The sequence below is a fragment of the Squalius cephalus genome (assembly GCF_949319135.1).
Source record: "Squalius cephalus genome assembly, chromosome: 23".
Lineage (NCBI taxonomy): Eukaryota > Metazoa > Chordata > Actinopteri > Cypriniformes > Leuciscidae > Squalius > Squalius cephalus.
The window spans coordinates 16,409,690-16,427,490 of NC_137144.1; the positions used below are offsets into that span (position 1 = coordinate 16,409,690).

The 17,801-nt window shown below is 38.6% G+C and overlaps 2 protein-coding genes across 10 annotated transcripts in view; both read left to right on the top strand.

Moving 5' to 3' along the window:
• dnajb9a (DnaJ heat shock protein family (Hsp40) member B9a) overlaps window positions 1-1,591 on the top strand; it is a 14,860-nt gene extending 13,269 nt beyond the window's left edge. For all 5 annotated transcript variants that reach the window (XM_079859304.1, XM_079859306.1, XM_079859302.1 and 2 more), the window contains exon 3: window positions 1-1,591. This exon is cut by the window's left edge and continues 80 nt beyond it. In XM_079859304.1, coding sequence (XP_079715430.1) covers window positions 1-348 — 348 coding nt within the window. In that variant the 3' untranslated portion in view covers window positions 349-1,591.
• Window positions 1,592-2,374: 783 nt separating this feature from the next.
• On the top strand, window positions 2,375-17,458 carry dnm1l (dynamin 1-like). 5 transcript variants are annotated; one of them, XM_079859288.1, is made up of 20 exons: window positions 2,375-2,588; window positions 4,772-4,916; window positions 5,281-5,316; window positions 7,384-7,430; window positions 9,004-9,075; window positions 9,719-9,805; window positions 9,893-10,055; window positions 10,201-10,321; window positions 12,109-12,240; window positions 12,334-12,540; window positions 12,629-12,749; window positions 13,423-13,578; window positions 14,835-14,924; window positions 15,036-15,128; window positions 15,219-15,272; window positions 15,494-15,565; window positions 15,863-16,021; window positions 16,184-16,293; window positions 16,406-16,565; window positions 17,354-17,458. In XM_079859288.1, exons 1-20 carry the CDS (start codon window positions 2,487-2,489, stop codon window positions 17,408-17,410), a joined length of 2,184 nt encoding a protein of 727 aa, XP_079715414.1. In that variant the 5' UTR covers window positions 2,375-2,486; the 3' UTR covers window positions 17,411-17,458. The 5 variants fall into 5 exon arrangements, with proteins under 5 accessions (XP_079715414.1, XP_079715416.1, XP_079715417.1 ...); XM_079859290.1 differs by lacking the exon at window positions 15,494-15,565; XM_079859291.1 differs by lacking the exon at window positions 15,494-15,565 and having other exon boundaries at window positions 15,881-16,021.
• The last annotated feature ends 343 nt before the right edge of the window (window positions 17,459-17,801 follow it).

Sequence of the window (17,801 nt, forward strand, 5' to 3'; positions counted from 1 at the left end):
AATGGAGGGCAGCGTTTTCATCATTCCTTTGATTTCAACTTCAATGACATGTTCAGAGACTCCGACATCTATAGCCAAAACAGGCACGCTCGCCAAAAACGGCACTTTGACGAGCACTTAAAGGCCCACCAGCAAGCACACAACCGCCACAAGAGACACTTCCAGGGCGCTTTTGGTACCGGAACCTTCGAGGACATGTTTGAAGACATGGAGAAGATGTTTACATTTGACAGACACATAAAAAGAACAGAGAGCAGGTTTCAGGGCACAACCAAACAACACTGCAGAACGGTGACCCAGCGGAGAGGAAACATGGTCACCACGTACACGGACTGCACCTCGTCCTGAACATCAGCTCGGACCATCACACTTGTGTTTTTATGTCTGATTTAGAGTGAGTTATTAATTTGCTGCTGTGATGATGATTGGGGTTTGATTTTACCAGTGACTGATCCGTTATTTAAGATGCATTTGGAGTTTCAGTTGATATCTACAATTGACACTACATTGGATAGTGACCTCTTAATAGCCTCAAAGTCTAGGTTTAGGCTTTTTATGAGTTTGTTTTCATCCCTGCAGCACCAAAACATTAAAAAAAAGGTCATTCGTTTATTGATGAGAAACTATTTGAGGACGCTCTAATATTAGTGTGCATTTATGTTGAAATCACACTTTCTTGACTATATGAAACAAGTTGTTATATGCAAGTTGTTGGTTAGCTACTAAACTTATAGTGAAAGAATGAATGTGCAGAAATCCTGAATCATCATGACAGACCATTTACCTCTTCCATTAGCTTCTCTACTTATCCAAGGTTGTATATTTTGTTGTTTTGGTGCTGAACACTCATAATATGAATATTTGGGGTTTACATCTTCATGAACTGCTCTTTTATTTTTATGTGAAGCTAAACAAATGTTTGCTGCATTGCTGTGAATGATATAGTTTAAGTAGTTTCTTTCAAACTCACACTTATTAGTTAGAGAGGTGCCTTTCCCACTCATTGTGTTATATTCAGTTTATTGTGATCAGATTGGAGCACTTTTATGACCTCATGTGTATTATAGTTTGCATGGCTGAGAGAAAGCAAGTCTCTGTTTTTGTCATGTACATCAGTTATCCGGTTGGGTTTGTAAACAGCTTTTGCTTTAGCAAAGTACAAGTCTGACATTGTTCTCTAAGCCAAAGTGTATTTTGGCTGAACTTTTTATATGTTTGTAACAAAACATAAGCATTGATTGTTTCTTTTTATGGCAGTGTAACCCCTAAAAAGAAACAAGGGGAATGTACCAACTTAGCATTTGCCTGACAAAGCTTCTTTTTTTTTGTAAATACGATGTATAACCCAGCTGTGTTCCTGTATGGCATCACCTGTGACCTGTTGTGTTGAATGATCCCATGTGCAATATTTAAAGGCAGCTGTCCTGTTGGTTTAACTGTTACGCGCTGACATAGTTATGTTCAGAGTCTCGGTAGACTCATCTGGCACTTTCTTTATTTTAATCCTATGGATGAAATGTAAATCTTAAATAGCCTATTTGAACCCAGATGTATGTCTACTTGGGTTAACAATAAATTGTGTTCAAAATGATTTGTTTGAGGACCCTTTTCTTTAGGATTTTTATAAAACGCATTAATTGCTGTGCGGTTGCGATACAGGAGCGTTTTAGTACCCTCAGTAAACTTGAACTGATATAAAATTGATTGCAATATACATATGTAGTTTCTGTCACACATAGAATTTGTCATACATTTCAATGGCCACGGGATAGAACAAAAAAAAGGCTTGTTATACTATTAATATTATTGGAGAAGTTTGATAAACTTACATTGATATGGTTTGCTTGAACCCATTTTTTTTTTTTTTTTAAAATTTAAACAAAATTGTTTTGCATATGTAAACAAGCAAAATGTGCTTAGATCATACTATTAATTAAGATAAGATACTTTTCTTACTATTTATTTTTTTATACCATTTTTACATTTCGTATTTAACTGTTAATAATTTATCCAGTTCACGTTTGTAAAAATGTGTGTATTATTAATGAACATTTATCTTGGTGTGTATATAGCCTATTAAAAAATAGATGTGCTGTTGCTGTCAGATAACCATATTAATAACACCACGTGGCTACATGTGTGATAATTTATGTAATATTGGTACTTGTGCTACCTTCCCAAAAACATGTTTTCCTCTATGCTCCAAAATATTTTTGTTGCACCCCATAGTTACGGTTGCCTTGGCGCATCCACTCAGAACAATGCTTGGTAATGTAGTTTATTTCCAGAAAAATTCAAAAGTGGGTCACCAGCTGTTGTGCCGCCTAAAACTACAAGTCCCACAATGCACCATCAGCGCGCAGTTTTTCCGCGGCCGGGTTGGTTCATGGTGTCACAGTGAGGGACATTGGATGACTTTGTGCCGTGTTTAGCCGCGGCAGTCGCTTTAGCCACTCATTTTGACAGTGGGAGAGATCGTCAACGCGATGGAGGCTCTTATTCCTGTCATTAACAAACTCCAGGATGTTTTTAACACAGTCGGGGCGGATATTATCCAGCTGCCTCAGATTGCAGTGGTGGGAACGCAGGTAATTTTGTAGTTGCGGTTTCCATTCAGACTGATACAGGTTTATGGCGGTGTTTCCAAACCTAGTGAGTTAACGTTACCCACCTAGACTGCATTTCGGAATGGAATCGAAAGTTCGAGGGCGCCTATGAAGCCCCTATCTATGCAGTTCACTTATTTTGGACACAACCTATTATTAGCTACGTTTTTTTTTTTTTTCTGCGACATTGTTTATATATGGCAAGATCAACGACAAATAATTGAATGTCTTTTTTAATATCCTGACAATTAACATTTTTATCTAGCTTTCAAATAATGTCATCTGCGCTATCCAGCTAACTAACGTTAGCGTGCTAACGTATGCACTCGCTTGTTTCCTAACGTTAATTCGTATTTGAATAATTGACCTCTAAAGTATATTATGTGAAAATTTCTACTGTTAGGAATGTGTTTATGTTTTAACAGCATGAGCAATATCATAAAGTGAATCATAGAGCTGTGCTGGTCTCATTACACTAGCTAACACATGATGAGATGCGCCATGGTCGGTCTGAACTTGACAGTTTAGGCTGCATGTTTGGACTGAGCAGCTGCAAGACGAGACTCACTTTATAACAAGGACAAAATGGGCAGATTGATACTAAGGTGAAAAGGATTGTGGGTCGTATCCTTTGACGTTACAATATATATCTGCGTCATTTCACTGTGGAAAATACTGCATACCTGATAAATAGTGGTATAGTAATATGGAGCTTTAATGTAAGTACACCAGAGACTGACTCATCAAGTAGAAGAGTTTCTTACCATCTGCCTCACTCTCTTCAGGTATAATAAGTTTAAAGAGTCTTAAAGCAGAGACTTTCACTGACCGCTTAAGAGGATATGGCTGTCTGGGTGCCCAAGAAAGTGTTGTTGTCTCTGTAAACTAGCCTAACTTATTAAATAATAGTCAGAAAAGGTTACCACACAGGCTACCAACCTATCATTTCCCTCAGATTTTAACAATAGTTTATTGTTTTTGTTAGTCCAAACTACATACGATTGCCTCAAATGGTCTGTGGTTCCCATAAGTAAAGATTTCAAATGTCATACTTCAGCTGTTTTGGGCCATATAGGCTAATGAAAGAAAAATTTGGACCCAATGTTTTTTTTAAATAGAACATTTAGACAAAATATAAAATAATTCTGGAAAAAAGTTTTGCGTATGTGTTTTACATAAGTTTATGGCTCATATAGTATAATATGTTGAGAATATAGAGCTCACACTTTTTTTCAGAGGCCCAAACTGAGAACAAATATGCAGTTTGGTGTAGATGTTAATTATATGGCAAAAAAGTAGGATGAAATTCTAATAGCTTTATAAGATTACTTGCATAAAATGTGTTTAAATATCATTTGTCACTCTGTATCTCCCAATAATATCTTAATATTAAGATATTTAAATGCTTAATTTGATGATTAAAGCTCTGTAGTTTTTATTATGGGGCAAAACATATAATGCAATTCAATACAGTGATGAGCATCTTGAACTATTTATAACAATATAGAAGTCATTCTTGCGTTTTCTTTATAAAAATCAGGAAAGATTTGAAGGTGGTTTTTAGAATGATTTTAAAAGACCTTTTACTTGCTGAAAAGTATGAACTATCAATCAGACGACAGAAGGAATGTAGTAGATTGTGTGCAACAGGTTTTTCAGGATGTTGATCATTTAGACGCCTTAGAAATTCATGTATGATACGGTAGCCTTTATAGACCGTGTGCACCTGAGAAACCAGTGCGCAGCCATCTTTACAATTTGACTTTAAACTTCTGTTTTTGCAGAAGTTCTGCATATTTCTGTGGCATCGCTATCGAAGAGTAATTAGCTGGTGAGGTGGTTATCATGAACATTGTGATGTTTCAAGCGAATGTCATGACAAATATCAGTAGACCAGGAAGATTTAGAAGTGAACAGTTCATTCATAAATCCGTAAGATCTTGCCTTCATGCGGTGGAAATACAAACCGGAAGACGGAACACAACGAGTGCAGCTTTGAAAAGGGGCGGAGCGACATAAGGTCTATTCGATTAAGCTGTTTAGGTACAAGTTTGTTCAGGAAGTGAACTTTTAGTTACGGTTCGAAACATGTTTTTAAGAAGTAAATGTTCAGTAATTGACAGTCCAGATTTATTTGTATTTTGTGTGGTGCATCTGATTTCCAGAGCAGCGGGAAAAGCTCTGTGCTGGAGAGTTTGGTTGGCAGAGACCTTCTGCCCCGCGGGACGGGCATCGTCACCCGCAGGCCTCTCATCCTCCAGCTGGTGAACGTAGATCCGGAGGACAGAAGAAAGTCCAGCGAAGAGAATGGCATGTACTTTTTTTTCTTTTTTTTCTAAAGCATGATTGAATTAATGACATCCAGTGTTTGTTTGTGGGATTTAGGTGCTACTTTGTTTCTAATTCGGTTGCTCAATCAATGGCGGTGCAGTGGTGTCGGGTACTTGTTAGGTCGTTATAGTGATCCGAGCCAGTTTTTCCATGTGTGCTGTTTCTTTAAATAAACTGTGTGAACTTTCAATACACATAGAATCCAGTCCGTAAGAGCCTGCTATTTATTTCAGATGAAGCTTTTAGCATGGGCATCTCTGCATTTGTGTGGATTAGGCTACACTAGAGTCCTATAAAGACTGCACTGCTGCAGGCTAACACTGTCATCTCTCTTTAAACACAGAGCCCAATTCCTGGAAAAATGAGCGCCTTTACAAAGGTCTCCTTTTCCTTGTTTCTTACCCTTTTGCTTGTGTTGAGCAGCTTTGTGTTTTTTCCCATCCTGCTTCCATTATAAGCTTTGGTTAAACTGCTAATGCAATGGCTTAGCTTAAACCAGTGGTTTTCAAACTTGTCCTGGAGCACTCCCTCGTCTAATACACCTGATTCAACTCATCTGCTAATTAGTCGAGACTGCAAAACCTGAAGTGGGTGTGTCAGGTAATGACCCATTGTATGATTTTGGGCTGTCCCGCAGTCCCGGACGAAAGATTTCTGTGGTCGTGGCTCCTAAACGGTGGTCCTACGTCATACAGGGAGAGAGGTTCAAAGATGGCTGTTGGCAGGGTCTTGCGACCAAAGATAGCCTACGATAATTTTCTGACAGTGTCAGAAATTTAGCATGATCATCTCACAGTATGTTTGCTGCAACGACCTACATCTTAGTTCTGACTAGCCAATAAAAATGCAACATGAAATGGCGTATTGATCATCGCGACATGGTGCTAAAACTAAAAACTACTCACCTCAAGCTCCATTTGTAAAATTGGCATTCCAAGTTGGCCTCTTTTCCCTATTCTCTTCTTTCGCTTCCTCTTTTTTTTTCAGCACACATAAAAAAAAATGTCCAAAGTGTAGTTCATCTTGCTCTATTTACCACTAGTGCATTCTGATGACGATTTATTCTTCTATACCAACGCTGCATTCCAGACAGCTTGGAATTTGGAAATAACGTCTGGCAGTCGGACATTCAACCTGTGAACTCGGGGTACATCGATCAAGCCCAACCTTTGGGGGTGTCAGCAAGTCCTGCTTCCAATGAGCATAAACCTAAAAACATTAACATTAACTTTAGCCATTGTTTATGTAATAATTCCTTAGTTTTTGCTTTTCATCAGCTGTTTTCAAAGCGATTTTGTGTTCTTTTTATTCTGTTTTTGCCATAATTGACACAAAAAAACAATATATTCTCTTTGTGTCGTGGCAACATCATGTGGTCAAGATGTGAATGTGATGTCTGATTGCCTGGAGCTTGCTGAGTCTGAATTGGGACCTTAATTTGGGATATTCCCACATCCAACCTCGTCTGGAACAAAGTATCACTGAGGTCTGAAGTGGGACGTTTTATGTGGGATATTCCCATGTCCAACCTCGTCTGGAACAAAGTATCACTGAGGTCTGAAGTGGGACGTTTTATGTGGGATATTCCCATGTCCAACCTCGTCTGGAACAAAGTATCACTGAGGTCTGAAGTGGGACGTTTTATGTGGGATATTCCCATGTCCAACCTCGTCTGGAATGCAGCATAACCTGCGGCGTAGCCTACGATTCAAAAGGTGTCATCTCTACATACGTGTCGTACCCATGTTTATTAGATCCATAGTTTGTAATGATCTTACAGGATTTCCGAAATCGCATGGTCTGTAGAAGGCATAAGGGAGTCATAGAAAATGTGCAGTGCTGGGTGCAGTGCTCCAGGACAGGTTTGAAAACCACTGGTTTTAAACAATCCCAGACTGAGGAATGTAGAGTACAATCTAGTTTCAGTTTCAGATTGAAGTGTCGAGTATGAACTATTTGGGTCTTAAAAGTGACAGTGACATGACGTGAAGGCCAAGTATGATAACCCATACTCGGAATTTGTCCTCTGCATTTAACCCATCCATGTTGGTGCACACACATTAGGAGTAGTGAGTCGTGAACACACACACACACACACACTGCAATCAGTGAAAAAGGTATATAAACCTTATCACACTGCAAAACGTCAGTTTACTCACTAAAAACTAACAGTCATCAAATCATCTACTATTTATTTTAAATGTCACTTTGTTGTGAAGAGTCAAAGTCTTTATTAGAATAGAGTGTTTTAGTTTGAGCTAGGTAGGCTGTGCTACCCAGAATGCACTGCACTTTGCCTTTGTTTTGTAGCAGTTTTTGTTTAATTTGCTGTCATGGTGCTTTAAAAAATAGAAATGATATATTGATGTGGAACAAAAGCCTTTCCTACTTGGCAACTTTGAAGAAAGTGAAAGTTTAAATTGTGTCGTCAACATTTTTCCCACAGGAGTAGATGGAGAAGAGTGGGGGAAATTTCTACACACCAAAAACAAGGTATGGAAAGCAGCACAATAGATGTTTGGACAAAGCATTCACAATCAGCAGCAGCTAAGGTCAAATGTGTGTGGCTCTTTTAACATTTTTAGGAGTCCATTATGAACAGTTCTAAAAAAATATATAATAATTGTTCTCACTGACTAAATGTTGCATGGATTAGTAATTATACGCACAGGACAACTTCTCATGAACTTCTCGTTCTTATGCTATTTATTTGCCAGTTGTGCATATGCATATTTAAGATTAAATACACATGTATTCAATTTAATCTTAACATGATTATAAGTCCACCAAGACTATGTGATTTTTGTGCACAGGTGGTTTCAGGTTTCAGCAATCATTTTTGTAATTTTATAATAAACTTTACTACAAAAGTTGTTAAAGTGCCCCTATTACGCTTACTCCTCATTTTGTTTAGAGAAGGTCTCCTACAATGGTTTTACATACATCCAGGGTCAAAAAACATTTACATTTTCTCTTTTCTCACAATGTCTGAAATGTTTTGACAGGATTCAGTCTCTCTAAACCACTCCTTTATGATAGCCTACTCTGCTCTGATTGGCCAGATGGCCCAGTATGTTGTGATTGGTCTACCGCTTACAAACAAACCGGCTATTATCACATCTGAATTTCAGTTCCGGAGGCTTCCTTAGCATTTGTGTACACAGTGATATGAACAGTAACAATGGCATCGATTTTACTGTATCAATTCCAGCCCTCTTTCTTTTGAAGTGCATGCAAAGTGGATTTGCTTTCGCAGCACAGAAAACAGCGTCTTCTCAACATGTCGACGACTCGCACCAAACTCTTCCAGGCCTCAGCTACAACTAGTGTTTGTGGACAAGTCAAAGTAGAAATTGTTAATGGGCAGCCAATGAAAAGAAATGGCATTATGCGAATTTGTTACAAACCTATGTAGGTTTTTGCAGTTCAGAATCCGTTATTACTTTTGAGACAATAACTCCATTCGATGTGCACTTTGATCTTTGAAACTTTGCAGACTTTTACTTCTACATTACACACTGCATGAAAGTTAATATCCAAAAAAGCATAATGTGGTGGTCACTTTAATCATGAGTTTTTTCATGAAAGCATCCATACTAGGATAATCGCACACAAATTTGTGCATATGCACAGTTATTGAATAAGACCCAATTTCTCAAGACACATGTTTAAATTGGGATTATCCAACACCTCACATTTGAGTAAGTCCAAGTGGAAAAGTTGTTATATCAAAGAGACGCTGCACAATGTTGGTTTATTCAGACATTCTGGCCGTCAGACACCTTTATGTGCTACAAACAACAGTGCAGAGAGTTTGTTTGATTGTTTGACAGTTGAAAAACAAGTCCTTTAATTCATGAACCTCAAGAGCGTGTTGGTCCAAATGATCACAGGAGAGAATACTGCAGTGTGGTCTTGTGTCAGACACATGCTTTGTATTCACCTCATGTTACATTAATGCCATTCCCTGGTGTGTTTCTCGTTCTCTTTAATGTTATAGAAGTTTGATTTAAGTCTCTGTGAAGTGAGATATCATGATTGTTTATATTGTTTCTCTGCCTTTTAGGTCTACACAGATTTTGATGAAATCAGGCAAGAAATCGAAAATGAAACGGAAAGAATTTCTGGCAATAACAAGGTATGGAAGAGTCCTTGAAGGAACTACATCAGATGATGGTTTGTTTTTAACCGCGTATGTACACAACCATTTAACATTTTGTGGTCAGCAAGTTAGTAGTATTTTTTTTTTTCAACAAGGAAACATTAAATACACTTATAATGTTACAAAAGGTTTCTAATTCCAACAATGCTTTTCTTTTAAACTTTCTATTCATTAAAGAATCCTGAAAAAAATTATCATGGTTTCCACAAAAAATATTAAGCAGCACAACTGTTTTCAACATTGATAATAATAAGAAATATTTCTTGTGCTGCAAATCAGCTTATTATAATGATTTCTGAAAGATCATGTGACACTGAACACTGGAGTAATGATGCTGAAAATTTAGCTTCGCCATCACAGGAATAAATTACTTTTTAAAATGCATATAGAAATAGAAAAGTTATTTTAAACTGTACTATTATTTCACAATATTACTGTATTTTTGATCAAACAAATGTAGCCTTGTTGAGCATAAGAGACTTCTATCAAAAACATAAAAAATATCTTACTGACCTGAAACTTTTGAAATGTAATGTTTCTATTGGCATTAAGCTCTGCATTTTGACTAATACAGAATGTTGAGGGTCTTATAAATATATCCTGTGTTATTGTTTAACAGGGGATTAGTGATGAGCCAATACACCTGAAAATCTTCTCACCACATGTTGTCAATCTCACGCTGGTGGATCTGCCTGGCATCACAAAGGTGTTTTATTCAAGCTCAGCTTGGCCTGTTTGAGTATTCTGTTTGTGGATGATTTTTTGACGCTGACACTGATATATTCATGTTCAGGTCCCAGTGGGAGACCAGCCCAAAGATATCGAGCTGCAGATCCGTGAACTGATCCTAAAATACATCAGTAATCCCAACTGCATTATTTTAGCTGTCACTGCGGCGAACACAGACATGGCCACCTCTGAAGCGCTGAAAGTGGCCCGTGAGGTGGACACAGATGGTCAGCACATTTACGTTTATTTTACTCTACTTGTGCATTATTTTTATTTTTGCACATAATATCTGTATCTTTCACTTTCACTCCGCATAGCTGTGTGATGCAGATTTTTCGAAACGCAGCATTTTTATTTTTCTCCTATTGTCAGGTCGCAGAACACTGGCTGTGGTGACTAAACTAGATCTGATGGATGCCGGTACTGATGCAATGGATGTACTAATGGGCAGAGTCATTCCTGTCAAACTAGGACTGATCGGAGTGGTCAACAGGTAAAAAGAAAAATTACATATATATATATATATATACACTGCTCAAAAAAATTAAAGGAACACTTTGAAAACACATCAGATTCTCAATGGGGAAAAATATCATGCTGGATATCTATACTAATATGGACTGGGCAATGTGTTATGAGCGAAAGGATGCCACATCGTTTGATGGAAATGAAAATGATCAACCTACAGAGGATTGAATTCAAAGACACCCCGGAAATCTAAGTGAAAAAATGTTGCAGCAGGCTTGTCAATTTTGCTGAAATTTCATTGCAGCAACTCAAAATGGTACTCAGTAGTTTGTATGGCCCCACGTGCTTGTATGCATGCCTGACAACGTCGGGGCATGCTCCTAATGAGACGACGGATGGTGTCTTGGGGTATTTCCTCCCAGATCTGGACCAGCGCATCACTGAGCTCCTGGACAGTCTGAGGTGCAACCAGGTGATGTCAGATGGACCGAAACACAATGTCCCAGAGGTGTTCTATTGGATGTAGGTCAGGTGAGCGTGGTGGCCCTTCAATGGTATCATTCCTTCATCCTCCAGGAACTGCCTGCATGCTCTCGCCACATGAGGCCGGACATTGTTGTGCACCAGGAGGAACCCAGGACCCACTGCACCAGCATAGGGTCTGACAATGGATCCAAGGATTTCATCCCGATACCTAATGGCAGTCAGGGTGCCATTGTCTAGCCTGCAGAGGTCTGTGCGTCCCTCCATGGATATGCCTCCCCAGACCATCACTGACCCACCACCAAACCGATCATGCTGAACGATGTTACAGGCAGCATAACATTCTCCACGGCTTCTCCAGACCCTTTCCTGTCTGTCACGTGCTCAGGGTGAACCTGCTCTCATTTGTGAAAACCACAGGGCACCAGTGGCGGACCTGCCAATTCTGGTGTTCAATGGGAAATGCCAATCGAGCTCCCTGGTGCTGGGCAGTGAGCACAGGGCCCACTAGAGGACGTCGGGCCCTCAGACCACCCTCATGAAGTCTGTTTCTGATTGTTTGGTCAGAGACATTCACACCAGTGGCCTGCTGGAGGTCATTTTGTAGGGCTCTGGCAGTGCTCATCATGTTCCTCCTCGCACAAAGGAGCAGATACCGGTCCTGCTGATGGGTTAAGGACCTTCTACGGCCCTGTCCAGCTCTCCTAGAGTAGCTGTCTGTCTTCCTGGAATCTCCTCCATGCTCTTGAGACTGTGCTGGGAGACACAGCAAACCTTCTGGCAATGGCACGTATTGATGAGCCATCCTGAAGGAGCTGGACTGCCTGCGCAACCTCTGTAGGGTCCAGGTATCGCCTCATGCTACCAGTAGTGACACTGACCCTAGCCAAATGCAAAACTGGTGAAAAACAGTCCGAAAAGATGAGTAGGGAAAAAATGTCAGTGGCCTCCACCTGTAAAACCATTCCTGTTTTGGGGGTTGTCTCACTGTTGCCCATCTAGTGCACCTGCTGTTAATGTCATTAACACTAAAGCAGCTGAAACTCTCTGTTACTTAACTGACCAGATCAATATCCCAGGAGTTTAACTGACTTGATGCTATTCTCTGATTAAAAAGTGTTCCCTTTATTTTTTGAGCAGTATATATATATATATATATATATATATATATATATATATATATATATATATACATATACATATACATATACATATATACACACACACACACACACACACACACACACACACACAACAACAACACACACACACACTTTTTATATATATATGTATATGACTATATATGACTGAATGAATGTCTTTATGCAGGAGTCAGCTGGACATCAATAATAAGAAATGTGTGGCAGACTCCATCCGTGATGAGTATGCCTTCCTGCAGAAGAAATACCCCTCCCTCGCCAACAGAAACGGAACCAAATATCTTGCCAGAACATTAAATAGGTGAGAGTTTATGCTTGAAACATCACATTCTGTTCATTTTTGCTGAGCATATCTGCTTTTAAAGTATTAAAATCCTGTTTTTTCCCCCATCAGGTTATTGATGCATCATATTAGGGACTGTTTACCAGAGCTGAAGACGCGCATCAATGTTCTAGCAGCCCAGTATCAATCCCTGCTCGGCAGCTACGGCGAGCCGGTGGACGACAAGAGCTCCACCCTGCTGCAGCTCATCACAAAGTTCGCCACAGAGTACTGCAACACTATTGAAGGGACGGCCAAATACATTGAGACTACTGAACTGTTAGTTCCTCGTTTCTACCTGTTACTGAAATAAAGCTAATCACAGTGCTAGTGCTAACCACAGTTGTTTGTGCTGTTTTTTTTTTAGGTGTGGTGGTGCAAGAATTTGTTATATTTTCCATGAGACGTTTGGTAGGACACTGGAGTCAGTTGATCCTCTTGGAGGACTTACAACTATAGATGTCCTTACAGCTATTAGGAATGCTACGGTAGGTTGCGTAGAGACTTCTACATCCTTTTGTTTTTATATGGATACGAAATAAAGACTGCAGCCTGCAGTGCTCGGCATTGTGCTGCAGTTTCCTCAGAGTCTGCAGATTTCTATTTTAGCACAACTCCTCTGAGGGACCTTTAAATATTAGAGTGACTTAAAGAAGCTCTTGTATAAGACCATGGAGTTACATCTAGGGATGAAACAGTTACAGGTTTGAGAATAAACCACGATAAAATGTCTGATGGTTAGTATTACCGTTTCGTTTTTTAGTTCTCATTCAACAGCATTGCATTAAATGTAAAATTTAAATGTTCTATTGTATTTATTTGTGCTGTTGCTTGTGACTTCTCTTATTAATCACCTATTGTCTTTAATATTTTTTTACTTTGAACTAAAAAGTGTATAGTGCTGCCAATTTAGTTGTTTTTTAGGTTTTGATATAAAACTTGATTGATTTCAAGTGAAAAAAAATATTTCAGTGTGTGCATCATTACTTTGAGCATTTTCAGCACATTTTAACAATACAGTGATAATATAGATAACTGATTATTTTGGTCACTATAACAGTGATATGAAATTTTCATACCATTACATCTCAAGTTAGATTGCATTTTGCTGCAGTTTCAGGTATTTCTGTAGTTTGTAATGTAGTTCTTGTGTTTCCTCAGGGTCCACGTCCTGCTCTGTTCGTGCCTGAGGTGTCGTTTGAGCTGCTGGTGAAGAGGCAGGTGAAGCGTCTGGAGGAGCCCAGTCTGCGCTGTGTGGAGCTGGTGCATGAGGAGATGCAGAGGATCATTCAGCACTGTAGCAACTACAGCACTCAGGTAGACTGCAGACATAGGAAGAAAAACAGTTTTCCACTGTTGTTATACAGCACATCAGTCAAAGTCACTATGAAATCAAATTGGACAATTCCTGTTTTATTATGGAATATTGCTAGCCTGACAAGCCAGACCCACATCAAGATGTTGGGTCTGGGAACACACCATTGGTCGGCAAAACTACGAACACATCTTCCTTTTTTAAGAATGACTTTAGTGCCGTTCTTTGTTCTTTTCTCAAAGAAAAGCTTAACTCCAAGTCTTCCAGAGTCGCGACCAAAGCCGTTTCGAAAGACCGCTGTTCGCCCAGCAGCAGCAGCTCTTCTATGTTTTCAAGTAGCACTAGCAGGGAATTTACGCGGAACCGTCACAACTCTGCCGTCATTATGTTAAGCCCGCCCACCGACTCTATACACGATGTAATTGGCCTGACTAGAGTTTGGTTTTTCCAGCTCGCAAGCCAACGGAGAGTTGCTAGACGACCCTGGCTGCAAATTACATTACGTGCATCTAGATTTCTAGGCTAGAATATTGTAGTATTTATGATAAATGATTTATCCGTGTACATCATTTTTTTAATTCATGTGCCTTCGTAATAACCTCCCCTCCCACTTGCAGAGACATCTCTTCTCTGATGACGTGTTTACTGGCAAGAGGGCGGGACAACCTGTCACTCACATGAGATCCACCAATAGCAAATCACTACCATTCAATCAAGTTAAAATCAAGTCCCGTCCTACATTTTTCTCATTCAAAAAGCCGTTTCACTTGAAATATGTCACAATAGGAAGAAAAGACCATAGCAACTTCTGTTTCAAGCAGACTTTAAGGCCTGTTCACACCAATAATAAGTTAACATCACAATTATAAATATAATGACAGGGGAACAATATCACTTTTAGAGCATTTTTCTTCTCTCCAGCTGATGAACAATAAAAAACATTTAATTCTAACCAGTATCCACCCGACTAAAGAGCTTGAGGATTTAAAGTAGCAGTTGACAAAACTCCAGAATGCTCTTAGAATAAACAGAATTTTTATTGCTGGTGCTGGTGTGGACATTAATATAATTATTGTTATAGTTATCTATCTATCTATCAGTCTATCAATCTATATATTTATATACATATACATTTTTTAATTTGTTTTGGATTTGTTTTATTTAGTTATACTGTGGTTATTATTGTTATTATTATTATTATTATTATTAATAATTATTATCTACTATATGCTAATTGTTATCTTCTCATTTTTGCCAGGAGTTGCTTAGGTTTCCAAAGCTCCATGATGCCATAGTAGAAGTGGTCACCTCTCTGCTCAGGAAGAGGCTTCCAGTCACCAATGAAATGGTTTGTTTTTGTTTGTTTGTTTTCTCATGCTTTTATTCATTTACATATTATAGACCAGCAGTTTATGTGCATATATTTCTTCTCTAAAGCTGCGTTTGCTCTCTGCTCCAGGTTCACAATCTTGTGGCGATTGAGTTGGCTTACATCAACACAAAACACCCAGACTTCGCAGATGCTTGTGGGGTCATGAACAACAACATTGAGGTTTAATGACATTTTGATGAAGATTTAAATTAGATTTATGATTGGAAATGATTTGAGTGCGAAATTAATATTTGTTGTCTTCGTAAACAGGAGCAGAGACGTAACCGAATGAGAGAGCTTCCCTCAGCGGTGCCTCGTGATAAGGTATGATGTTAAATCTTGAGCGATCAGTGAACTGCATTCTGGAAAATGCAACGGGCTGCTATTTGAAATGTTCTTTTATCTATTTTCCTCTCTGGAAATTACTTTGTTGTATAAACCAAAGTCTTGCCGCTTTTTCTTGCAGTTTTGATTCGAATCGGACTCAAATCTGCTGCTTTCCTCTCTAGATGACTAGTCTCTTCTCTTCCTGTGTCTTTTTTTAGTCCTTAAAAGGTCCTGGTGGGCATTCAGTGTCGCCCACCGAGCAGCCGTCTGCTGAGGGTGATGGGTCTAAGGTGTGTGGCGCCCCTTGTGTAGGGGCAAAGCATGGAGTTGATTGTCAACCCACTCGATCTGCTCCCCCTGACCTATAACCCTGACTGCATGGTCACCAACCACTAAACTGACTGCAGTTTTGGTTTTACTGATCAGAACCTTCTCAAACTTGTACTGTAATTCTGAAGACCCTCAACAGTAGTTTTTCAGTTTGTGGCCAAAATCGTTGTTTAAACACTGATGCACTGCATGGGATGGTGCATAAAACACTAGTGGGTGCTCAATCCTGTCTTGTTCTTCCTGTTTATGTGTATTAGATGGCCGGAGGAGCTCAGGGGGAGCAGGAAGGAGGAACAGGGACCTGGAGAGGCATGTTGAAGAAGGGAGAAGAAGGCCAGAGCGAAGACAGGAACAAACAACAGAGCTCTGTGCCTGCCAGCCCTCAGAGAGGACACGCAGTGAACCTGCTTGATGTAGTGAGTCCATAAAACACATACTTTTGATTATGCTACAGAAATTACTTAAAAGCTTGCAGTCTGAAAGTAAATACACACCCGTAAGTATTTGTGGTCTCTTTGAGAGCTGTTTGCTAACACGGTCACAATGAATTAGTGTTGATTTGTTCTGATGTCTCGCAGCCTGTGCCAGTTGCTCGGAAACTGTCCGCTCGCGAACAGAGGGACTGCGAGGTCATCGAGAGGCTCATCAAGTCTTATTTTCTCATTGTCCGTAAAAATATCCAGGACAGGTATGTAGAAACAGCATTTAACCTCTACAAGAGACTGTGGAGGAACCATGAATATGAGTTTCTTGTTTCATGTTTCAAGCTGAATGCTCACTCTGTTTCTCCATCTCTGCAGTGTACCAAAGGCTGTGATGCACTTCCTGGTGAACCATGTGAAGGACAGCTTACAAAGCGAGCTGGTGGGACAGTTGTATAAACCCGCCCTGCTGGACGACCTCCTCACGGAGTCAGAGGACATGGCCCAGCGCCGCAATGAGGCTGCAGATATGCTGAAGGTAACGTCAGTCATTTATATTTAATAATAATGTATATTCATGTAAAAATGTTTAGCAATACCGAGTGGCCTTTACATTCATATTTATTCATTATTATTAATTTAATATTTACTATTATTTAATAGTAAATAATATTACATAATGTATTAATAATAATAATTATTATATATTAGTAATAATGAATATTAATGCAAAATGTTTAGATATGCAGAGTAGCCTTTACAATAATATTGTTATTAATTTAATAATAGTTCTAGTAATTTATTATTTAATATTTCATAATAGTAATAAGTAATATATCATTTGTATTAGTAATGTATATTAATGTAAATCTTTTATTAATGAGTAGCCCTTTACATTAATATTAATTATTATTAGTAGTAATAATAATGTATTAAGAATTATTTGATTATAAAAAAGATATATATATATATATATATATATATATATATATATATATATATATATATATATATATATATATATATATTAATAATATATATATTAATGTTAAAATGTTTATTAATGCAGAGTAGGTTTTATATTAAAATTAATTTATTGATTGTTTCTAAAGTAATTTCAATTTATTAATAATTTATTTTTATTTTTGCTATTATTAAATTAATTACAATTAATATTATTGTAGAGGCTAATCTGCATTACTAAGCATTTAATTAAACTTTGAATTATACATTATTTAAAAAAAATTGTATTGTATTTTATCATTAAATAGAAAAAAATTGAAATAGAAAATGTTTTCAAACTCTCATCCTCTCCTCTGCCCATAGGCCTTGCAGAGAGCGAGTCAGGTGATCGCAGAGATCCGTGAAACGCACCTGTGGTGAAGTCCTGCGCTGATGTACAGCCCCTTTCCCTTCTGCTCGAACCCTGCGGTCTGCGTCAGCCCTGTCACGATTTCACAGACAGCCAACTTGAAAAATGCACTGGTGTCAGTTAGTGTGTATTGAATATAGTTTTATGTATGCAACGGACTCTTCTCGAACTACATCGAGGGCAGCAAATATCATGTCACACCTGCACACCGTCCCAGCAGTGATCTCTTTCATGTATGTAAACTACCATGTACGCTGCAGGTAACGTGTGCGGCCTGTTAATGGACCATGTGTCCCTGATGTAGCCTAAATTAAAGGTAGTGATATAAACAGATCAAATGGTTTGTCATTATGTTGTAGCTTCATTTGGTATGATTGGATTTCTTAAAAAATACTTTGTTTT